The sequence below is a fragment of the Zonotrichia leucophrys genome, chromosome 8 (genome assembly GCF_028769735.1).
Source record: "Zonotrichia leucophrys gambelii isolate GWCS_2022_RI chromosome 8, RI_Zleu_2.0, whole genome shotgun sequence".
Taxonomy (NCBI): Eukaryota; Metazoa; Chordata; class Aves; order Passeriformes; family Passerellidae; genus Zonotrichia; species Zonotrichia leucophrys.
In genome coordinates, this window is record NC_088178.1 from 24,754,560 (window position 1) to 24,779,662 (window position 25,103).

The 25,103-nt window shown below is 40.9% G+C and overlaps 1 protein-coding gene across 4 annotated transcripts in view; it reads right to left on the reverse strand.

The window, feature by feature from the left end:
* The window catches only part of EPS15 (epidermal growth factor receptor pathway substrate 15), a 46,952-nt gene extending 33,333 nt beyond the window's left edge, over window positions 1-13,619 (reverse strand). For 3 of the 4 annotated variants that reach the window (XM_064719581.1, XM_064719585.1, XM_064719583.1), the window contains exons 1-6: window positions 13,572-13,619; window positions 6,254-6,295; window positions 2,360-2,449; window positions 1,993-2,040; window positions 856-951; window positions 389-454 (exon numbers count right to left, since the gene is read on the reverse strand). In XM_064719581.1, coding sequence (XP_064575651.1) covers window positions 389-454; window positions 856-951; window positions 1,993-2,040; window positions 2,360-2,449; window positions 6,254-6,295; window positions 13,572-13,613 — 384 coding nt within the window. In that variant the 5' untranslated portion in view covers window positions 13,614-13,619. Of the gene's footprint in view, window positions 1-388; window positions 455-855; window positions 952-1,992; window positions 2,041-2,359; window positions 2,450-6,253; window positions 6,296-13,252; window positions 13,517-13,571 lie in introns of those variants that run through there. The other variant, XM_064719582.1, reaches the window with a different exon arrangement.
* Between the last annotated feature and the right edge of the window lie 11,484 nt (window positions 13,620-25,103).

Genomic DNA, 25,103 nt, shown 5'->3' on the forward strand with positions numbered 1-25,103 from the left:
ACATTCAGAGCATAAGAAGCAGAAGTTCCTTCAAAAGTGTTAACTTTTTTTAATAAAGACACATTGCAGGTCCTGATACTTATAAGAAAACATAAAAAGATACTATTTTTAAGTGAAAGACTCATCAAAACCCTGTGAGATTTCTTCTTCAATTATTTTCATGACTTCATGTAACAACTTTTTTTTTCTTTATTTTAAATTTCTAAACATGAAGAGATTTCCCAAGAGTCAAGTGTTCTTATTAAATTAGGTCTATTAGCCCAATTATGAATTTGACAGGAATGGTAACTATCAAACTTTAGAAATGCAGCATTAGATTTTTCTCAGAAAGACACGTTTTCCTGCAAACCAGATAACATTTCTAGGCAACAGCTAATATTTAGTTTACCTTTACAGCCCATGGTAGATCACTTGATGCTGTTCCACTGAGTAGCAAAGGACTATTAGTATCAGTCTAAGGAAAAACAAGACAAAAAATGAGCAGACACATTAAAAGAGATGAGATTCTGACTTTGCAAAACCACCCCCTTATTTGAGAAGCTGCTCCTTAAAGCCAGAACTGCATTTTAGTCATTCATACCAAAATTTAGAGCAAAAAATTTAAAATGTTTATTCCATTAAGGACAACAGTAATAGCACAAATACCATATATCTTCAAATTATACACAATTTTATATTCAAATCCCCACTAGAACATGTAGCAGCTTATTCCATGCTGCTTGATTTTTTTCCCTGTTGTAGGGCCCCACTGCCCTACATCACCCTCTGAAGTGTTTGGTATTTACACCAAACCTTCCTAATTTTTCACTTAAAAGAAGTTCTTAATAATATGTTCAGTTAAAAATGAAATCTTACAAATCTTGGTGGAGGAACAGGCAAGTTAAGACTACTCAGGGAAACATCCAATCCATTCTGTGCACAGGCTACAAGTCTCAGAGCCACAAAAAATTCCTACAGGGAAGAGAAAAGAAATTTTGAAGGATTTATAATATGAAAAAATATATTTTAATAGATATTCTATATTAAAATATATATTATATATTAAAATACAATTTTAAAATACAGTAAAATTTCAGGAGACTTAAGAGCTTTTCTAGTATGACTACATAGATGAAAAGTTGCACATGGCTTCAAAGGGGGCAGAAAGTGACAGAAAGCAGCAGCCAGCAAATGCTGGATTCCTCCAGTAAGACAAAGTTTGCAATTAATTTTCCAAGAATTTAGTAAATTTCTGGCCAGTGTAGTCAATTCTCAGCACTCAGTTCTTCTATAACAGAACACTGAAAATTTGAAGTGTAATTGCAGCTGTTTATCTTGGAGGAACTGAGCTGATCCCACAGATGGTTGATGGAGCAGAAAAAAAAACCAGAAAAATGAACCAAAAGAAGCCCAAAAAACCCCAAAATTGTTTGGTAGATATTACAACCTCCTTCTCTTCCTACCATGGGAAGAAGCAGTTCCCTCTCCAGGGACTGTTATTTATATTTCAAATCAAACAGCAACACACATTTGAACTTGTGGTAGCACCACTGAGATGTAAATTTTGTCTCCACACTGCTCATTGCCACAGCTTGGGAAGGACAACTCCAAACAGAATGGACCAATGTCAAATCCACCAAAATTAAAGTAATAAGAATTTTTAGGATTTTACAAGAATTTTAATTTCTGCATTGTTTCCTACAAGATTATGAGGAAAAAGTCACCTTCTTTGTAAATGCAGTACATTAAACCTGAAATTACTTCTCAGCAAATTTTTGCACAGCTCCACATCAGCCCATTTTACAACGTGGAGAAAAGCTGATGAGGCAGCTGAAGGCTGTTTAATTTATTGTAGCTTCCACTCAAATGGGAATTACACAGCCAGCCAAAATTAGAAAAAATCTGTTAGAAAAATCTGTTAGAAAAACTGCTTTCCTGAATCAAAAAATTTCAACTTTCATCTGGTTTCAAGGCTGGGTAATGGTTAGTGATACACCACAGAAATAATCATACCTGTTTGTTCAGGATACCTTTGCCATCAGTATCAGCTAGGTCCCAAATCTGAAACATAAAAATAATAAAGGGTTCACAGCACTTCAGAGGAAGCTGGCAAGTCCTCCCTCCATTTATAATGGACTCTTGGAGGAAAGTTCACATTTTAACTTTCATGATAATACTTAATTATGATGACAAATTTAAATATTGCAATAATTTCTATGACTGGATAGAAACTATTGGAACTATTGGATAGAACAACTGAAAACACATTAGGGAAGATCATGTATCCTGCAGTACTACTAAGTATTTTAATTTAAACAGGATACTAACTGAATCAAGAAGACAGGATAATTAAATAAATTAAAGAATTGCCATTAAATACCTTTCCAAGTACCAAATCTGTCAATCCAGACTTTTTCAAGAAAACAGCTGCATCAGAAGCTAATACTCTTCCAGCATTAGCAGAATCAACCTGGGAGAGAAAAAAATCCTCACGTGACAAACTGGCTTTTGAACTGATGCCATCTCTTTACACAGGCTCCTAAAAAGCTACAGGAGAAGAATGCTCAAGTTAAAGCCCCTCTGAGGCCCATCTTCTGAACTTATCTAATTAGTCCCTCCTAATCACAGGCTTTTCTTCTTGATGCCATCAAAACATGTGATTTTTAAGAACAGAGAATTCCAGGGTTTGATTACATTTCATTGTCCAGCTCTGCACTCGTTACTGTTAGGGTCTGAAAAAGAAAGCTCTGCTTTGAAGGTACCTTTACCACCACAGCAGAGGGAAATACTCCCTAAAGTGAAATTTATTTACACAGTGAAGAAGTTGGTGATATTGGCAGCATACCAATCAGTGTGCATTTCTCCCTGGATCAAGAGAGAATCATTAAAATAGAGAGTTATTCTAGTTCTCAAGTGGAGACAATATCTAAACTAAACTTTTTCAAGTGGGAAAAGAAAAAGGAAAACTTACATCACCTACATGGTGATGGTAAGGGCAAGGAAAATAGAGGAAAAGCTGAGAATCCTTGAGAGCCTAAAGAAAAGGATTCTTAAAAAGGGCACAGTATGGAAAATAGAATTAAGTGCATCTTCAGTCAATTCAGACTGTCAGCCTTACTCCAGCCCACAGGTAGGGTGATGATGATGACAACTGCACCATTTCCAGTCCCACAGCTCTGTGTTCAAACAAAGGCCATATTCAATACTGTGTTTGGAACACAAGACCAGCTGCCCAAGCTCACAGCTGCAGCACACACAAGGTGCTCAAAGCTAACAGCTTCCCAAGATGGGATTGGAGCTGGCCCCTGAAAGACTGTGGGGAATTTATCATTTGGAAGGAATGTTGCAGTTGTCTGTAGATACTTCTGAAAGGGAACAAAACACTGAAATCCCCAAATTGTAATTTAATATGAAAGTGAAAACAACTATTGTTTGTAACAGAACCAGTGTGATTTTAATTAGGAGAGAGCTTTTCCTGTAACTGAGGACGCCCTGGTCAGAGCAGTAAGGTTGCAAACACTACAGTCCAGCAGTTGGGCTGAGTTATGGGAGAGCTGTTCATCTACAGGCACAAAGCTGCCAAGACAGAGCATCAAACCCCTTTTAAAGAGTGGAGTTGACCTTGCATGTAACACAGCAATCCTGGCATCCACTCAGGAACCCTCCAGCCCAGCACTCCTTCAAGCAAGTCAGAGAACACCACACTATCAGCTGTGTTTACTTTTTAGTTCCCCAAGTCCAAGCCAGAGGAAGGTGACTGTAAGGGATTTAAGCAGGATTCTTACTTAACCCAATACTGATCTAGTTTCTTTTTGTACAATTAATTAGCAAAACCTTAGTAACTATTTTTTTAAAGGGCTGATTTCAATTTCTTTACAAATTACTGAGTCTTGAGTGCTGGGGTGGGGTTAGTTATGTTTGATTATTGCACTGGGATGATTGCTGGTGTTTGCCAGAGCTTTTCCCCTGATTGTAAGGAGCAGTTTCCACAGCTGCATCAGCCAACAACCCCCTTGTTACAACCTGTCTTTTGTAGCACCAGAAATTACCAAAAGTTACAAACATACATCTGATGTGATTAGGGCAGAAGGTTACAGTGAGAAGTGCTTCAGCTCAGGACTCATCAAGAATTCAGCACTGCTTCCCTGCTGCACTGCTTCATGTGAATAAGTAATTTCCTAGTGCTTTATGACAGGTATTTAAGTTTATCCTTTAACCTCACCCTGCTTTGAGTCAGTCTATAAAAGGTTAAACAGAAAAATATTTATTTGAAAGAAAAGAGTGCCTACTGAAAGGCTGAGGTTCCAATCTCATTCTAAGTACAAAGGGCAGGATTTACACCCATTTCACAACACACCTTCTGCCAGATGAATTCCTTTAAGTGTGACAGAACTGGAAGTGTGCTCAGCATCAGAGCTGTTCCAGGTGATGAATTTATTCATATAACAGCACACTCCACCAGCACCATAAGACAAAGTGGGAAACGTCTCTCTGAATTTGTGTTCTGAAATCTGACATCTCCTTATCTGAGGAATGGAAGGGAAAAGTTCCCTGGTGGAACTGAAAGTCTTCAGACACGTTTGAAAGCTCCTCTTTAGGAAAAATCCTTGCAGCAAAGAGTTCATCTGAGCAAGTCAGAAAAATAATCCTCTGGGAAACAAATCCACTGGCACCACTTCACTAACAGTAACATCATGTTTAAGGAATCCCTGTTCCTGTTCACTGCTGAAACCACTGGACAACAAACAGTGCTCTAGTTTCACTAGGCTATGTATTCCAACAAGTGGAAGAACTGACTTAGCAACCAGTACCACATCTGTGCTTCAATTCAGTTCCTTTATCTGAGTTTTTGCTCCACACTTCAGTGGTTGGGCAAATGCAGTCAGGAGGAAGAGACAGGAACATGGCAAAGGTGGTACCTGACAGTGAGTCAGGACTGAGCTGGCAACCCCAATGTGCAGAACAATCAGTTCCCAGCCTTTTCTTATATCTTATTATAAGGGACTCTCCAAAGGTTTTTAATCCAATGCCTAAAGGTAAGCACACAGTGGATTTGTCCATCTGAAGGAAAACTTTCTGAGGGTGATAGTATCTCCTTCAGCCACCAGGAGCCACCTGAACTTTGATCAAGGTAAACTCTCTCTTCTTGTTTAGCAATTTCAAATCTGCTACTCTCCTGCAGTGGAGAAAATCCCTTATTAAAGCACAATGGCAAGCCCAGACTTCAGGCACCACAGGCTGATGCATCTGAACTGCTGTTTTTTGCACTTGATAATGGGAATAATCTTCTAAGCACAATCTGAAAATAGGGCATGGATAGAAATCATGGCCTTGTCCCTTCCCCAGCACACAAGTTTACATTCTGATGTTGACACAGAAGAAGCTCCTAAATAAGGAGGCCATACACACCATAACCTTAGAGGAGCATTACCAGTTGCACAAAGGAAAAAAAACTTGGTTGGTTTTTTTCATCAATTACTCAACAGGTGTATTACAAATCAAAATTATTTTTAACTGTTTTATACAGCCAAGTAGTTTAACTTCCTCGAAAGTTTTTACAATACATTTGTACAATAAAGTACATTATGTACATGACTGAAAATACTGTTATTGCAGAATAGGTGAAACAGCTATTTAAAAACAAAAAGTTGTATTTATAGGAATGAAGACATCTTGGTGTCAAAATATAGAAGACAAGTGATAAATAAAATTTATACTCTTATATTTTATTTATATGTATGTTTTATTTTTGCATCAAGTAGTCAAAAGATTTGCATCTGTTGAGTGAAGCTGCAAGAACTACAGGCATTCTTTTTGCATTCAGTGGTCTTCTATCCAAATTTCACTCCTTACAACATCCTGTGATTAACTGTGGGGATATTCTGAGTGAGAATCAAGTCTTACATGATGCTAACTGAGCTACAAATGCAATAAATTAATCTTCACTTGTAAAAAGTAACCAAGAACATATCAATACAGCATTTTTAAAGAATTTACTCTGTCCCAAGACCTCATAGTCTATTAGAGCAGTCAAGTGATGGATGTCATACACATCTGACAGTTCCCTAGAAAATAAGGGTCATCTTACAATTATTAAATTTATACTGATAGAGCTCAGACCTACATGTTAGCTACTACAAAAATCCATTTTAAAGCACTGTAATTTCTCTTGAACTTCTCTTGTTTCCACACTGTTGATCGGGCTGAGTCCATAGCAAAAGAATATAAATTCTTTAAAATCCAGATGAGGTCTGTCCTTCCAGAATATACATACCTGTCGATAGAATTTCTCATACACAGGATTTGCACTCGATAGCTGCAAAAGAGACACAGAGGAAAAATGAGCCCTGGAGATCCATATTTCAATTTCCCTCTCCCTGGACACACAAAGATATAAAACACACTCCACTGGTCTGCAAAGAAGCATTACGGATTTATTCTGTACAATGATGAGGAACTAGGACAGCTCCCCGTGCTGTAACTTTTACAGGACGGAGTTCTTGTTTTGCACCCAGGATCAGATTTCCCTCAGCCAGGTCAGCAGGTGAGGCTGTGTGAAACAGGAACTCTCAGGCAACACTGCCTGGGGGCAACAGCAGAAACCTGAAACGGCTCAGGCCAGGAACTGCTCTCTAATATTAGAGTACAAAGCAATATCATTTTATTTCGCTGTCCTCTGTATAATTCTTTAGAATTTAGTGTCATATGCAACCAGTCTGTAAAATTCTCAGTTACCAAATTAATCCCTGGATTCCAAACTAAACCCACAGCAACAGTACCACATTAAAATAGAGTAATATTCTAACTTTGGGGTTTGTAACTTGAACCCTTGTTCAAGGGATAATTTCTGCCTTCATTCCACTGCCCCTCTACCAGACATTCAGGGCTCACCTAAAATTAAGTGGACAAGGATAAAACAGCTTCTTTGGAAAAGGCTCTTTCTTTATTTTAAAATTATTCTTAGAATCACAAAAAAAATTCCAAGACCTGAAACAATGCAAAACCTAATCTCTTGGCCTACACTAAACACCCTTGCCCAACAGGCTCCCAAGAAATGAAGTGTTAGGGTTACCTCTCTTCCCCAACATAAAAACAGGCACAAAATCAGATCCTGCTTTCATGCAGTGCATGTTGCCCAAACCAAAGGCATTTGGGCAGAGGATAACCCTACAATTCAGTGTGTGTTGCCCTCACAAACCCTGTGGGAACAGCTGAGCATAATACAAGCTAATTACACAATACTTACTAAAAAAGCCCAGGCACATAACTTCAAATATCATCCAAAACCAGAGTTCTCCCCTTTAAAAGGAATAATAATGTCAAACCCCAGGATTTGCAGACCTTTGTGCAAACAGAATCCAACAAAGCAGCTTCTCTGGATTTAAAATTTAGATGTTCAAATGGAAATATGGAAACCAACAGCATCATGGATGTGGCCAATCACATATTTGTAAAAACCTTTACTACAGATTATATAAATGGTTGACAAATAACACCACATCCATTCTCCTACAGCAACAGCTGCTCTTTGCTTGAGTACTCCATGTTCACAGGTGCTGATTATCAGAAAATATTACTAAGAGAAGATGTTTGGTAGAAATTCATTTAGTGTGATCTTGTGCAATTACAGAAAGTGTGCAGCATCACCAGAACATCCTAAATACAAATTAGAGAGAACAGCTAGAAATAACAGGAGAGCTTCCATTCAGAGCTTGTTCAGCAAGCATACTGCCCCAGAGACTCAGCTGCTGATTTTCTAGATGGTCTTTGGGTTTTGTGTTTGGCATTTTTTTGGTGGGTCTTGTTGTTGCTGTTTGTTTTGGGTTTTTTTGGTGTTTGGTGAGAGGGGACAACAACTGGGACACACAGCTGGTAAGGTTTTATTTGATTACTAGGAGGTGGGTGGGAAATACCTCTCCCAGAGCCAGACATGAAAAATTACCTATGCTGGGAAACCATCATTGGTATTCACTGCAATACCTCCATTTTTATAGCTTAACCTTGCTCTGACTTTGCTCTGGTACCCAAAGACTTTTATTATTTCAGCCATCAACTAAACATGCAGTTACACATCCCTTAAACTAGCCTGACACAGTATTTTCAAGTTTTGCCAGCCCTCAGACTGCCACAACACCAACACAACAAACACCTTCCAATCATTTTCCAGCACTCCACAGCACACTTTATTTTCTTACCTAAACCTCACATGCTTTATTTTATTTACCCACTGAGATACACTTTGCACAGCAACTACAGGGGTAGTTCTCCCAATACTCAAGAATTTGACTTACTAAATGTTACTTCATGAGAAAGTAAAAGTCTGGGCACAAAACTAAAGCTGTGAGCAGAAAAGCAGAGCAGAGCTGGCCAGTGCATCTGCTGGATTCCTGTGCATCATCCCTCTTGCCCAATGTCACCCTTTGTTCAGCCAAACTGATCACTGTCACTCCTGGACAGGAAACATCATGTTCAAGTCCTGCAATGGAAACACTAAGTGCAAATAATCTTTTCATTCAGTACTTAAGAGTGTGAGCCAATAATTCTTTACTGCATTAGTGCTTCCAATATTCATTTTGATATCAGTATGACTGCAGTAACTGGAATTTCCTGTGAATGGAAAAACAGTAGTAAAAAAGTTTCTCAGACTATTTTACTAGTAATAAACTTGGTTTTCCTTCAAAGTTTACCCACAATAAACAAACAAATGCAAATATAATCTAGGATACTCTTCCAGGATAAGAAAAAAAAAATACAGTTCAACACCTTTCCAAGTGCTGCCTTAGAATTTACCTGGCAAAATTCTTTTTACGGGATTTTAACAACCATTTGCAGAGTAAATTCAGCTTGTTTTAGATGCAAAATGAGGGAGGGAGGAAAGGTCAGATTCCAGTGTATAAAAATAGAAAGACATTATTATGGCTCCATTTCAAAGCTGATCACTTCAGAAGGGTAATGTGTGTTGTAGTAATTACAACCTTTGATACAAACCTATGAACTTTAGAATGATAACCTAGGAAATAAAAAACACCTTCAGGGACACCAGTCTTTTTCATCTTCTGTTGTCAGTCAATCCCCATGTTTTCATGCCTCTGGCACATTCCCATTTAGGTGTAATAAGATACTATTACCAGTCTGCCCACCCCATCCAGCCACGACCTTCCTTCCAAAAGGGCTTAAAAACAAACAAACAAAAGCTGTCCATTGAGAAAAACAAAAGTAATTTCCCCTTCCAACCCCAATGAGGTATCAGGGGAGAAACAAGCTATTCTATCCTGATGAAAATCCAAAATACCACATTCTATCCCCACACAAAGCTCTAGGACTCATTTCAAGAGTTTGCAAAAGACACAATCTGCCCTTAAATGTTCTTCCTGTAGTTAGCCAGCCAAAAAGGAGGTAAGCTCAAGGCAAACTGGTCTCCTTACAATGCCATTTCAAAATAATAATCAACTTCTCTCTTTTTCCTCTATTGCTTTATTGTCTCAGCTGAAGTGTTTCAGGGTGAAGCCTTCTACCACTTTCAATTATATAGCCAGGAATATCTCCCACGGCAATAACAAATGTAAAGAAAATATTTACTATAAATTTCTACACAATTATTACCAAGTACTTAAAAATGGAGCACTTTCTTTCCATTGAACAGCTGAAGCAGGCACAAGAGCTGCTGTCTTCTCTCTGCAGAGATGTCTGTCACTGCATAATTAGAAATGGTTCCATTTAATTTTCAAATTGCTACAGAAAATCTCCACCATCTTCTAATCAGTACTGAACAAAGCCAGTGCAAAATGAAAGAGTAGCTGCACTGCCTTTTAAGAGGCAGCTTCTCTCTGACATGGTGGATGCAATGCCAACCAAAGAAATTAGGTTTAATCTGCTTTAGGAGCAGTGAGTCCCCTCTATGTGCAGGTTAAAATATACACATGCATATTCTGGATTTTTCATCTGCAGGACAGAAAGAGGAACAACAGGTTCCTCATTCCACTAAAAATTACAAACTCTGATCTTTATTTAACAATTTTGCTGATTTCTTTAAAAATAAAAACAAACACAAGTTTGCCAGAGACCTCAAAATTTCTGGCTCTAGATTATACATAATATGTTCATTAGTATGAGGGCATCATTCATACTGCAAGTATTTGGATCCTGTGTATTCCAGTAACAAGACCTTAATCCTGGCAATGTGTGCACGGGACAGGAATCCATCCAGCTCAGCCTCAGTGTAATATCCATGTTTCCCTTCAACAACACAGCACAGCATTCTCAACTCTGCAACACAACGCTCAAGTCTAAAATGAGACTTGTAGCTAATTAGGATACAAATTGATATTACATGATTTTGTCTCATTTACCAAAGCAGCTCGTAACTACTTCAAGACAATTACCACATTTCTCACAGAAAGCATTTAATCAGGAAGACAAACACAAAGTTATCTTCCTTTTCCTCCTGAGTACTTTCCAGGGCTTCCCTGAGCTGTGAGCTTCCCCTTCAATCACAGCCAGTTTTTCAGAATAAACCACAAGTTCTATTTTCAAGAGCAACTAGAAGATACTAAATGTCCACATTAACCCACCTTTCAAGAAATACCTCTGCCCCATTTTCCACATCTTGAGTTCTTTGTTCTTCCTCTCCTAAATTCCCCTTATGAAATTGAGCAACCATCCTTGGAAGGTCAAAATATACAACCCCTTATACTGGTTATAGCTTAATTTGACTTTTCCAGCAACAGATGACAATCTGTGAGATCGGTCAGTTCCTTCTCCTCGCTGTTGTTTGCTTGTTTCCAAACTAAAGGCAACCACAACAAAACACTCCCGTGGTAAAAGTTCCCTTAGAAGTTCCACATTAAATTCACAGTCATGCGTTGAGCAAACGCAAGTGGCAGCAAGATGTTCCAGAATGGGTTCAAAATGGGGAGATTAAAAATACTTCAGATATTCACTGTTAAAGGGAGAGAGGAGAGGGAGATTATCAGCTTCACTTCACAACCCTTGTTCAAGCATACTTGGTGTAATAAATTTCACTACAGCTACACAGTCCTGAAGTGTTTCTACTAATCAGCGAAAAGAATACAATTAGCACAGAAAAGTTTCAAATTACTGAAATTACAGCTTTGATATTCAAATAAAGGACGTGCAGCCCTCTCAGACATTGCAGCTGCAAAGCCATCTGAAAATACCCTCATCTCAGCTGGAAATACCCAACGTCCCAGCCGTGCCAGAGCAGTGTCAAAGCAAGCACAGCAAGGGGAACAGAAAATCGGACGCAGCAGCGAGTTTGTGCAGGTTCATGTGCCTCCTGCTCTCTCTGTGTGACCTGGAGCAGATCACAGAGATGTGCACAACTTCACTGCTGCTGTCCGTAACCCATCTTGGTGCAGCCACCGCTGCACTCCCCACCCCCGTGCCCTCATTTTCACTTCCTCAGGCTCCTCAGCAGATTCTGGACACTTCAACACTTGTGAGGACTTTTTATAACCCAAAAATTCCACATGTTAGAATCTACGTTGAAAAGAATTATCTTCAGGCTTGCCTGACTTCCTAAGATGATTCTTATGCAACACAAGAAGAAAAAACAAACAAGCCAAAAAAAGAAATCCCCACACAAATGGTCAACACACAGAAATAACTGCCTCAGTTTAACCACTGTTGTAAGCTGCAGCCACAATGGTTTTAAGGATACTGGCAATTTTTCTGCTTCTGTCAACATTATCACATTTGTATTTAGTCCCCCATCCATGTGACTAAAAAAGTAAAGAAATTCTACAATGAAAGGATTATACAGCCTGTAAGCAATAATGTCTTGCTGTAGAACACACCAGAGCTGACACCCCACTCCTCTCCCCAAAAGAAGACACAGAGCAGCTCTGTGAAAACTTCTTTCCCTTCAGTAAGCACACGTTTAAAGCTTTTTCATTTACTTGAAGACTATTAAGAGACTCAGACAATGCTAACTTAGCTATTTTAATATAAAGCAAGCTTTCACAGAAAGTACTCTAACTCTACTCATAACTCTATACCTTTAGACTCCTAAAGACACATTTGTTTTCTCCACGTATTTCCTCACCTTTTCACTGAACTACCCCATCTTTCCTTGAAATGCTTGATATTCTCAAAAGCGAGCTGTGTAAGTAACTGCAAACTTGTGCAGCCTTGCTGCCAGCTTTTTAAGTTTACTTCCATGTGCTTGAGCAATGCACTGAGCTCACTTACCCACTTTGCTTTCTGTAAATGTCACAACTGGCTATCAGACTGAAGCATCCCAAGCCAGGAGGATGAACCAACAGGCCCACCTCAGGCTTATGTCAGGTAAGAATGGGAATTTCTCATCTCGCTGCTAAATGAAATTAAAAAGTACCAAAAAGTGCTGTTCATTAGCTACCACAGCTCTAGGGAATAAGACATGATCCTAACGGTATAGAATAACCTGTGTGAAGTGATACCATCACCGCCAGAAAAAAATGCGAGCAACAAGGGCTGAGGTGAGATGACAGGAGCACGGAACAGTGCCAGCAGAGTCTCCAAGTTTTGGGGCCATCACCTGCACAGCTCTTCACTCTAAGGCACCTGTATGGGCACTACGTGACAACAGTGTCCCCACAGCACGGGGCCCACCAAAACCGAGGTATAACGATACTGCAAGCAGTGTCTGTGGAGACAGGCTTCTGTTAAAACAAGGAATTCGTCTGTCCCTCACAGGGTCACCTGCCCACGGTCTCGCTGCCCCGCAGAACCTCTCCATGCCGGGTGTGCCCGCGGGGCTGGCACTGGGCACGGACACCTTAACCCGGAGCTATCGCCTTTCAGCCCCTCCGCGAACGCTGCCCGAGCCCGCCCGCCCTCGGCGTGCCCGGGACGGGGCTCGCTGGGCTCCAGCCCGGCGCCCCGAGTCCTACGGAGACAAAAGACGGACCGCGACCGCCGCCGGCGCAGCCCCGCCCGCCCAGGGCCGCTCCCCGGCCGGGTCTCCCCAGCCCCGGGCAGAGGCACCTGCGGCCGGGCGGGACCCGCTCCCCGCCCGTGGCACCCCCGGGTCGCGGCGCGGGGCTGCCCGCCCGCCTCCCCTCGCCGCCGTTCTCCCTCTCTTCCTCCCTCCCGCAGCCACGGACACACCCCCGCCCCGCCGCCACCTGACAGCGGCGGGGCAGCGCTGCGGGGCGGCGGCGTCCGCACAAAGCGCGGGCCCCCGGGCAGCCCCGCGGCGCCCGGCCGTGCCTGTGGCGGGAGCGGGCGGCGGCGGCGGCCCCGCGGGCGGGCCGGGCGCGCAGCCCCTTACCTGTGCCAGGGAGAGGCGCGCGGCCATGCTGTTCCATGCCCCCGGCCGGGCCGCAGGAAGGACGCGCCGGGCCCCGCCACTCGCCGCACAACTTCGGCAACTTCCCCAGCCGGCCCCGGGCAAATCCCGGCGCCGGATCCGCGCCCGCCCGCCGGACGGAGCCGGAGCCTCCCCCGCCGCCACACGGCAGCGCAGCCGCGCGCAAAACCGGGCGCGGACTACCGGAGCCGGAGCCCGCTCGAGGCAGCTGCAGCGAAAACCCGGAGCCGGAGTCCTTGGCCTGACATCCCCCACTGCCCGCTCCTGGCCTCTCCCTCACCTTCCCTGTAGGCCCTGCTGCTGCTGGAGATGCTTCCAGCATGGTGAATGGTTGCAGTTCTCCAGTACAGTCATGACACAGGGGGGGAGGTCCCAAAACAGGAGGCGAACCAGGTCTGGGCTCAGTTGCAACAGAATTGGGCACAAGGCCCAGAAGGAAGAGGCGCGTGAGCCCAGCAGGATGTCCTGACCCGACGCATCCTCACAGCAGTGAGGAGCAGCCTGGGCTCGGCCTCCTGCTTCCCTCCACTCACAGGAAATGGGATGCCTGTCCAGCCAACTCATGGTTGTACACATCCTTCTGTCACTCTGCTTGTACTCTGGGCAGCAGTGGCTCTTCTGGGGCGGGTAACCAGAAGAAAGGGATGAGCAACCCTTATGGCAGGAGAAACTATGAGACATCACAGGCAATAAGACACAAAGGAGCAAGCTGGAGTGCGGAGTAAACTGCACCACATTCTCCAAACCCATGGGAAACAATTGTGTCACAAATGGCTGAAAACAATACTTGTGCCACCACTCATTCTCCTGCTCCTCCTGTACCTGCTCACCTCCTCCCACTGGCTTATTTCCACTCCTACTCTGAGCTCTGCACTACCTCAGCATACATCAGTCACTGAGGGCTGAGAGAAAACGTTCCTATTTTTATACCTTAACCCAAGGTGGTTTAGGCACACATTTAAACTTGAAATGTGCAAGAGGAAATTAGCTGAAGTCATACTTGATTACTGGAAGGCTTTCCCTATATGCTTTGTTTTCTTTATCTGTTTGTAATTCTCTACCCCTCTGCATTGTTTTTGTGCTCCTCAGCTCAGTCGTGTGCTCGTGCCCCACCTCTGCATCCTGTCATTCCTCAGCTGGCAGTCATCCTCAGCTGCTAGTGCTCATCATCTGTCCTGAAACGTGGGATCCCTCCTTCCCACCTATTCCTTAATCAAGGTTTTATAGAAGCTCTGCTTTACCAACCTGTTTCTCAGCAAGGAAAAGAAGATATGGAGGGGAAGAATATAAAAAGCAAACAAAATAGATATAAAAATATTCACATCATTCACATACTCACTGTCACTTCTCTACTCCACCTCACACTTCTCCCATAGGCAAAATCCCTAGAAAACGGCACAGGCTTTATATTTCTAGGTTGATTTTTTCTTCTTTGATTCAAATTGGAATTCTCTCCCAGAATAACTAATACCTTGAAATTAAACCGGAAGATTTTAAAGCTGCAGCTGTGTCTCCTGGGGAGAGCAATACTTTTGGGAGGGGGCCCCTCAATAAGCATTTGGAGAGCCTGGGTTTCTGAGCTGCCATGAGCTCATGTGGGTGCCCTTTGCTCTGTCAGTTGTTTCCTTCATCCCTCAGTCTTGCAGCTTGGCAGGGACTGGTGGCCTCTCAGGAGAGAGGTTACACCCAGGCTGATGTGTTCTCACTGCAAAGAGAAGGAAAATGCAAAACAGGGGCCTGGGATCTGGCTCTGGAGTCGGAGGCTCGGTGCCGAGTGCTGCTGTGAGCAGGATTTTGTGGCAGGATATCTGGCTCAGCAGTGTTCTTGCTGCTGTTCCCTTTCTCTCCTGGGTGTTGCATCAAGTATTTCCCACCGGGTCCAGGTGGAGCTGCAGCAAGGCTCTGGAACAAGGGTGTTGAGCCAAGGGACTTGTGCAGGTCAGCCAGCAGAGCTGTGTCACCCCAGAGCACAATTAAAAGCCCCAAGTGCCCTCAGAGCAGAACACTTGTCCAGGAGGGAGGTCTGCTCCAGCCATCTGCTCCTGAGGGCCTGACCTTCCTGAACCTTTGTGTTACAAAATAAACACAAAGATTCCCCATTTTACTCCCTCAAACTGTGGAGTGCACAGCAGTCTGCATCCAGAGAGCCTTTCCACAGTGTTCTCCCAAGCTGCTGTGGCTGACTCCAAGTTGCACCTGCAGCTCAGGAATGAGCAGGCAGTGCCAGGTACGTGGTTATGTACCTTCACCCTGGCTGTGCACACTCAGTCATCAGGCATGACCGCTGTGTCCACAGTCAGAGGACAAGAATTACTGAAGGTAACCACTCTGGCCTCTACAAATTAAAATAATAATGAGTTTCATATAATTAACACTGAATTAATGTGGTCACGTGGATCTGTTGTTGATCATTCTGTGCATCTCACAGACAAATTGTCCTGGATGCCTCCAACCACCTGAGTTAAAACAACGAGCTCAGAGCCTCAGACATCTCTGTAACAATCACAACAGCACTTGTCAGCCTGCTGATGGTGAATGATTGTACTGCAGATTTTCACAAATCTAGAATGGCAGCTCCCAGAAGGAAAACAGCTCTCTGCTTCTCAGCTGGAATCGAGATGTCATCACCTGACATTGGATCACAAAACTGGACTTCATACTTACTTTCAGCCAAGAGAAAATCACAGCTACTAAAATTTACTCAAAGCTGTTGGCAGGTTTGCAAAACAATGCCCTCCAATGACCTTCTTGGCTTAGCCATGAGCAGTTCACCAGGGCTTGGCTAGGGTGGAAGAGCTCCTGAAATCTGGAACAGAGAGATTTTCTAAATGTACCTCTCCTCTTATTTCCTCCTCAGTGGAAACCCCATTCTTCTGTCTCTCCCTTTGCTGACCTTTTGCAATATCTCCTGTGAATTGGGTAAGGAGTGGTGGGATTCTGTGCTGGGTTTTCAGGAAAGCTTGTTAAGAACACAAGAAAGTCAAAAGATCAATGAACTGCAAGAATTTTAACAGCTTCATTTTATATCTTTCTGCATTCAACATGAATTCTCCTGCAGGAAATGTTTATCTGTAACCAGCTCTGTAAGAATTGCTGTATGTTGATTTTTTTGTTGCAAGATCCTTTACTACAGTGCACTTTATGCCCAAAGGACATGGAAAATAGTATTAGCATGCTTTTATTTGTAAGTGTAATAGGATTTTCTACAATTCTAAGTACTGGCATTTTGACAAATAGGTACGAGATCTCAATGTTCTTTATTGTTCCTTTAACAGTACAATGCACAAGGTTATGTCTGCACTGGACAAACAAGGGACTGCTAACAAATCAAAACTAGCCAAATGGCTGGTGAGGACTGGGCCTTGCAGCAGTGCAGCGAGCACAGCAGCAGCACAACCATTTTGGTGCAAATCCCCATTTGTTCAGTTGAATTTGAAAATGTGCAAGATAGCACAGAAAGACTCACCAGTCAAAGTCAAACACTAACAACCTCTGTTTTATAGATCTCCAAATATGATTGTTAGTAAAGCTGGTAACATTTGAATCATATCCACTGGTCTCCCTGGAAATAACATTTTAAATGTCCATCTCTTCCTTTCTTAGAGCTTTGCTCACCCTATGGATCAGCACACAGGCAGCCCAAAAGCACGCAGGCATTCAGTGTGACTTGCTCTGCTCGTTCTAGGAAAGGTGTTACTACAGCCCATGAGCACTCCGGAGGCTGAGAGAGGAATGACTCAGCCCTGCCTCCTGCATTCCTGAGCATAAAATGAGGTACCCAGCTCTCTGGAATTCCAGCGCAAAGCAGAGCAGGAGCTGCAGCATTGCGTATACAGAACCAAGGATTTGAAAATAAGAAGGACTAAGCCACTTTGAGTTTTACAGAATAAAAGGAAACATATGCATCAACACACAAAATCCTGGCCAGAAAAAGGAATCCCTGCTCGATGATCAAAGACTGTAATGCAAGGGAACCTGCCCACAGGCAAACAGACATTGCACAGGTTTCAGAGAGCCAAGCAACACCCGTGCTCCTGACACAGAACAGCATTTCCCACATCCAGGTTACTGAAAGATCCCTCCTGAGAAATAAGGAAGATCATCACACAAACTTTGCCAACCTCTGGACTGAGGGGACCTTTTATCAGAAATCTCAGAGTACTTTTCAGGACTAGTGCCACAAGCTGGTTTAGGAAGTCACCACTGCAGGTGTGCCTTTATCTAGAAATCCACCCCAGGATATGCTTTGTGTGCTCTTTCCATTTTATGCAGCTGCAAGTTTTCTAGACAAAGGGTTACAGATAGGCTGCTATGCTTTAAGGCCACAAGAGAACACTACAATCATCTAGCCAGACTCCAACAGACCTTCTGTAGAGATCTGTTAATTTCTGGGTTGCTTTTGCCTAAAACATGTAATCTGTGAGTCCTACAGTGCATCTTCTAGGAGGATGTGATGTTATCAGAGCATGTGCATTGATCATTATGGAAACTGCATAGGAATTATCTGCTTATTCATCTTGTGCTGTGCTCTTGTCTTCTTAAGGTGGTTTGCACACTTTCAAAGTTATAGCAGCTTTGAAAGAATTTCAAAGTGGGTTGTGGGATGATCAAATTGATACAAAACTGTAGCAGTATTAAAGAAACACAAACTAGGATATTAAGGTAACAGCATATTTCTTCCTCTCTAAAGTGTTTTCTGTTCAGATGTTCAGAAGTATTTGAATATATCTGAATTTAACTCCTTCATCTGGCAGAAACAGAGTACAGTATGGCATCAGTGTACCTCTCTGTTTTGCAAAATGATGTCATCTATATTGCCAGTATTCAGAAATACAAAGGCTAAAATTGTTTTTGAACTGCAGTAATTAGAAAGAACAATATTGAATTTTTATTAAGAGAATGGTAAAATTGAAAATAACCTGAATAGGGCTTGACTGAGTCTCTTTAATCATATCTGATGGAAGAGTTGGCAAATCTGAAATGCAGCAGTACAGATCCATGCTAGTTTAAAACACACACAATTTATCTTTTCATTAAGACTGTAAGCATATTTTCTCAAACTATATTAGCCAGTTTCATGGGGCTACACCTCATGTTGTAAAAGAACAAGAGATAATGTAGATATATACAAGAGGTCAGCTTGACCTCTAGATAATTAGCTGGATGACTGACAGCACAATGACATTTTTCATTCAAGACCATATCTGAAACCCAGAAAAATCTTCAATAGGCATTAATTTGACAAGTCCAGCTAATGTAGCAGTTGGAGATTTCACTGTTCCTTGAAGAGCTTAATACATGTTCTGAAATAGAACAAGGAATAGCTCTGCTGAAACAGCACCAGTCTTCATTATAAATTAAACACATCGATACCATAGTGTGTAGTGTATATTAAACCAAAATGAGGTTTGGAAACTAATATGTTTACAAAGTAGCAGGCAGAAAAGCTTTTACAACAGTTTCTTCTGTTCCCTGTTTCCTCAGGCATGTTGTCTAAACCATAAATCCAGGGAACACATTGCTCACCTTTCTGAAACAATTAAAAGATTATTATGTTTTAAGAAAACAGAAAATATTAAAAAATATAATCTGCACACTGAATTCCCAACCTTTCCCTAACCTAGAATTTGTTTACTGTGCCCTTCACAAAGATTATTAATTTCAGAATGATAAGATACATGAAGTAATTAGATAGAAGAGCATTTGGTATTTTAGTTCTCATTAAATGATTTGTCTTTAAGACAAACTCATGATTGTTAATGGTAAAAGACCATTTTTATGGCATTACTGTAACTCTTGGTACTAGCAAATGTTTCTTCTTGAGATTTCCTTACTTGTCCTCCCAATCATTTTCATCTTCTTGTCTATTTTTACCTCCTCCACTTTCTTTCATTTTCATCTGGTCTTAATTACAACCATAACAATGTCAAAATGGTTCAGGAAGTATTAAAACAAAATAACACCAATGCAGTAACATTGGCCATAAGACAAAAAACTTTCACAAATCACAGTAGCCTACTACAGCAACCCAGTCTTCAAGCTGAGAAATTCAGGTACCAACATTGAAATAATATTTTTTAATTCATCCTTATTCAGGTCAACACAATATCCCTATTTAATTTTACACTGGTAGTTAAAACTTCTCCTAAATGTAAATCATGTTCTGCTTGCTCTTAGCAATGAAGTCTCTCATGTATGGGAGCTGCAGTGACAGAACAGAGATTTCAGCTGGGTTAAGGTAGTGAGTGCCAAAGGTTCAGTCAGATAAGTCAAAAGGCTCAACAATAGTGGAAAATCAATCAGATTTGAGAAGGTGTTAATGATTTAGCCCTCAGAGTAGACAAGGACAGAGATGATTTGACCATTTTAGTTAACCTTGTTGAAGTGACATTTAAAATGGTGGCTTTGTTGCTATAGAAAAGCTCACAAAATATTGACAAATACAGTGAGAAGCAAGAGCAAAGCATTACTTTCCTACATCTGTATCAGTGCTGAGAGCTGTAAAGGAGCCTGCAGGTTGCACTCTGTGAAAACTATCAAATACCAAACTGCAGTGCTCTTTCTGCAGGCAGAAGGAGTTTCCACAGATGCTCTTTCAGCTGTATTTCCCCTTCACAAAAGCACAATCCTGCTGTATGTCCATAAAAGAGAAACCACCATGTGGGATTTTTTATTTACAGCCCTGTAGCAGGGAGTGGAATCTGTTCTGTTACTTGGCCAACTATTGCACAACATCAGCAGGCAAAATGTTCCTTTAAGTGAAACACATATAATCCCACTGGTGTCAACACATAAAACTAAGAAATGTTCCCTTAAAACCTCTCTTTGCTTTCTGGACTCCTGAATAACTGACATGAAATTATACTTTTTCATTCTTCCACATCAGGTTGGTACTATCAATAATAGAGTGTAACTTGACTGATGAGATAGTACCAAAAATATCTGTCTTTATGAAAAATGTTTTAAACATATACAATAAGTATCACTGCTAAGTATTAAAGACTGAACATGTAAAGTACAAGATCAGTAAATAGTTCACAATTCAAAATATGTTCTCATTTGATTGTACACACAATGCAATTAAAATATGAAATATCCTTAAATATGACCAAGTTATTTGCTTAATGACTGATTTGTTTACTGGTTTGTTTTGTTGGTTGATTTTGTTTGGATTTTTTTAAGATTAAGTTGAGAAGTAATGCAGCAGTGATTCAGCCTCAATGGAATTGTTAAGGTGTGCATGTGACTGATGAGATGCCAAAGGGCATTAATGGACTCTGAACTCCATCAGCTGACAAGGAATTGCTTTCCTCTGTGCCACTTTATGCTCCTGTCCTGTTATCTCTAATAAAATATATCTCACCTGTTGAACAGGTGAAGCTAATACAGGTATAAACAGATATAGCTGTGCAACAAGCACAAAGTGAAAGTCTGGTAACCATTCATAATAAAATATTTCTTTAATTTACTATTAGCAGCATTTAAAGCAGCTGTGGTAAATTCCAGTGTAATCATCACTATGACTTTGAAAAATACATCATGGATTTAGTAGCTTCACAACAGGTTTTCAATCAAACTTCCTCTCTTTACAAATAAAATTCCATTTAAATATATTCTGATTTTAAAAATGCACTGCAGAATCTGAAAGACTCTGTCAACTCTCACTGTTATTGGTAATACTAATTTAAATGTGATTCACAAATTATGAGAAGCAATTGAAGAATGTTATTTATAAATACCTACCTCAGATTACCAAAATTATTGATGACGATGCACAAGCATCAAACCAAGATTTTTCAGATCCCCATATCAATTGAATTTGTTGAATCAGTTCAATGACAAACAAATTTGACCTTCTCTAGAAGGACAACCCCCCTCCCCAAAGTGCTCACAAGACAAATATATATCAGGCAGAAAACTGACACAAAGAACACTGAGGTCCAAAGGAGAAAAGTGTCGAGGTTTTAGGTATGAAACAGAGGGAAAAGCCATATAAAGCAGGTAAGGTCAGATAGCTGGATGAGTTTTGCAGAAATCCTTCCTGAAAGAATCTCCATTATTCAAATGACATTCAAATTCCATCCAAAAACTGAAACATTCTTGATTGTCAGTCTCTTTATGTTTAGTGAAGAGTTTGGTCCCATTTAAATCAAGTTTACTGTAATGTTCTTCCTTACAGAAATATCTGTACAAAATGATTTCATGAATTTCTCTCTCCTTTCCTTGTGACAGCATTAATGATGGTAAATTACATATATACAGATGAGCATGAGAAAAAAAAACACTCCAAAATCATCAGCAGAGCTATTTAGTTAACTGTAAAATGAATATATAGATGAGTTGCTCAATTTAGCTCAACTCCTTAATTCTTCTAAGTAGGGAATAAATCCCAGGATAAAAATTAGCTGTGGACTGCAGAGGTCTGCAGAACAGATCCATGTTGTGCTAGATGGCACAACTGCCAGCCCAGGAATACAAACCATGCAGGTACCTTGTAGAGAACAAGGTGAGGAAAACCTGTATTGTTGTATTTCTGAATACAGGTATAGAGTTACTAATTAAAAGAATGGAACAGAAGATCTTAGGTGGGAGTGTGTGGAGGTTTTATGTGTGTTTTAACTGTATTTATCATGTACATTGGACAACAAATTGAAGCAGATCCCACAGCCAGGACTTCTGCTGCCAGTGAGGCTTGAAAAGGGAAAAATATGCAAAGATTGCTTAGGGACATGGATGAGGAAACTTCTGATCAAAGCCTCTGAAAGAAGCACAGAAGCTTGGATTGCTTCCTTGGGTTTCTAAATTCTTTCATGGATATTTTTCCAATCAGGCTACTAGAAATTTACTGTGTGTTTAATTTAATTTCTACTTCAGGAAGCATGGTAGGGGCAGGACAGGCAGCTTGGCATGTGGAACAACTGGCACAGATGAAAGCCAGCCAGATGGCATTAGGCTAAAAAAGTTCTCTTGCCCAAAATACAGCACCCACGTCCTTGGCAGATTCTAAAACCAGCACAGAATCTGTCTCTGTCTCTCTTTACCATTATCACACAGCTGACTTTTATATATATCTGCAGTTCTGATCCCTGCCCTTACAGCTTTGCAATGACTTCACAAATCTCTCATATGAGGAAAGCACTTAACAGGATTCAACAAGGAAAAAATTTTAATTAGACTTCTTTTTCTTTCAGGTAACTCAGTTTTTTAACATTCATGGAATAATGTTCATAAATTCCTGTAGCTCTTTGGGGATTACTAATTTAAAAAGTAATGGAATTTAATCCTTGAATAAGTAATGTGAGGATCTATTTTTTAGCAGATGAGCAGATTAAATATATCACAAAAAGTAAAATGCCTCAAATTTTAGATGTTACACATTTAATTGCACATATGCAGTTATTTGATTAAATGAACTATGTGAGCTACTTGAACCAAGAAGAAATATTTCCAAGCTCCATCTAATCTCATAATTAAGACTCTTCATGTACATTGAATAAGATCTGCCCAAACAATACAATATATCTACATTTGGTCAATGTTCTGTTCACAATTTATTATAAACTATACTAAAGTCTGATCCTCATTACCAGAGGACTCAAACTTTGCTAATAATGCAATCTGGGAGTTTGCTTAATGTGAAAACCTGTAAAATAGAAATATAATTATCTAGAAAGAGAACCTGTGACAAAACTGCATTTATCCCTCAAATCCCCTGGTTAGTTCTAGATTTACCATTCTTTCCATCACTGCACTATGTGAGCCAAATTTTCTTCTCATACACAACTGCACAATTGCTATCCAAGTCCACAGGTTCACAGAACTTCATGAAGAGCAGATGGTCTTATGTCAGTCTCTAGTGCTTGCAAAGAAATCTCCTCCATCTCCAGCCAGCATGAGATTCAACAGCCAGAGAAGTTCTGCATAGAGCTCATGAGAGGGAAGTAAAATGTTCCCCTGAAAACTGGACAAGGAAATGCCTAAAATTGCAAGCTGACTGAAAGAGTAAAAGGAATTGAGTCAGCATTCTGGGGAAAGGAAGGAAAAGGGAGGGGTGGAACAAGCAGTATATTCTCCAAAAAAAAAAAAAAAGTATGTTCAAAGCAGATACCATGAAAAAGATAAGTGCTACTAGTATGCCATAAATAATATAAGATTCACATAATGCACCATTAAAGTTTATGGATCAAATCCTCTCTCCTGGCCATGATGTACTTAGGCATTACAAAGACTCTCTCAGAGCTGGTTACAGCTTTCTGATTCACTACCCAGCCCAGTTCATCTCTGGCACTGAGATGGGACTGGAGATGATTCATTAATGGAGGGAGCCAAATTGCAATTTCTCTACCCTACAATCCCTTTAAGACACTGTTTAAAGGGGCTGTAAAACTGGCTAATATATTTCATCTTAGTTCATTCTGAACTTTTCAGTCTAGAAGAGAAATTTCCTGGACCTTGGGTGCTTTTCTCTTGTTTTGCCTTGCCTGAGCACTGCCAGGGGACCCAGGACAGTGAGCAAGGCCTAAGGCTTCTCCCTCCTAAAGCCCCCTCAGGTTTCTCCAGCTGTGTGGATGCTTCAATTTGTCCCAAATAAACAGAGTTTATTTAGATGTGTCATGCACATGTACGTGCACATCCATGCTCACTGATCACTAAACTGCAAAGCCAATTCAAATTTCTGGTGTTCAGGGGAGCTGCAAGCCTGGGTGCAATGTGCCCTCCGAGCATGCATAATCTGAAACAGATGGCTCAACAGATGAGCTGCCAAACACTCAAGGCCAATTCAAATGCCATCCAAAAGTAAAAGTTATGTGGGATAAAAGTTTTTCTTGTCCCACTTTAGATAAACAGGGCCTATCTGCTTGGAAGATGATTCTTTCTCATTTTCTGCTTGTCTACTTATTCTTTTCAAATATGGCATTCTCTAGAAAACAAATTCAGTTTTTACCAGCTGACAGCATTTTCCAGTCTCTTGGTTGGGTTTTTTTAATGAAGATCCATACTCTGGAATAAAGAGATTGCAGGGTTATTTGAACATAAGTTAAAAAACAAAGCTGACAAGGAAACAGGAACTTTCTGACCTTCAAGGCTGCAAAGAAAAGGTTGAAAATATGAAGTGTTCAGAAACCAAAATTCCTTTTCAACTCATGCTTTGCTTAGCAGCACTTAAGCACAAATAAATAATTTAAATTGCATGGACTATGAAGTGTATTGATTTCCCATTTAAACACTCTGATACATGGCACTAGAGAGCTCTCCCCAGCTTGTGATACTTCCTACCTTTTCCACAGGACTCCCAGCCCACAGCTTGCCTAAATGGAGGCATTGTTCCTGCAGGCATTATTATGGCAATGTCTTCACTGTAAAGTAAACCTGATTTGAAGCTACCATATGTCTTGATGTTCCCATAAATGCAGTTTTTTGACACTTGGAATTTTCCTGAGGGCGTGCACACACACACACACACAAACACATAGACAAACAAACATCCACCCACCAATATCTGTGTGCATATATAAGTCTATTAATCTATCTCCCCAGACTCTGTATTCAGGTGTCTGAATTTCTTAACATCAGGAATCCTGACACAGGATAAATTAAATACATTCCTATTAAATACATTCAAAAAACCCAGACAATGGCAGACTGCATACTGCAGAGTTCTGGTGTGCATGAAAAAAAAAAAAGAACATTTCTAAAAAGTAATTACACAGTCTGGGCACTCCCAGTACAGAATATGCCTGTGTGGCTGCTGGGAACAGAAATGACAGCCATCACTTCAGTCAGCCAAGCCCCACTGAGATCAGTCACACTG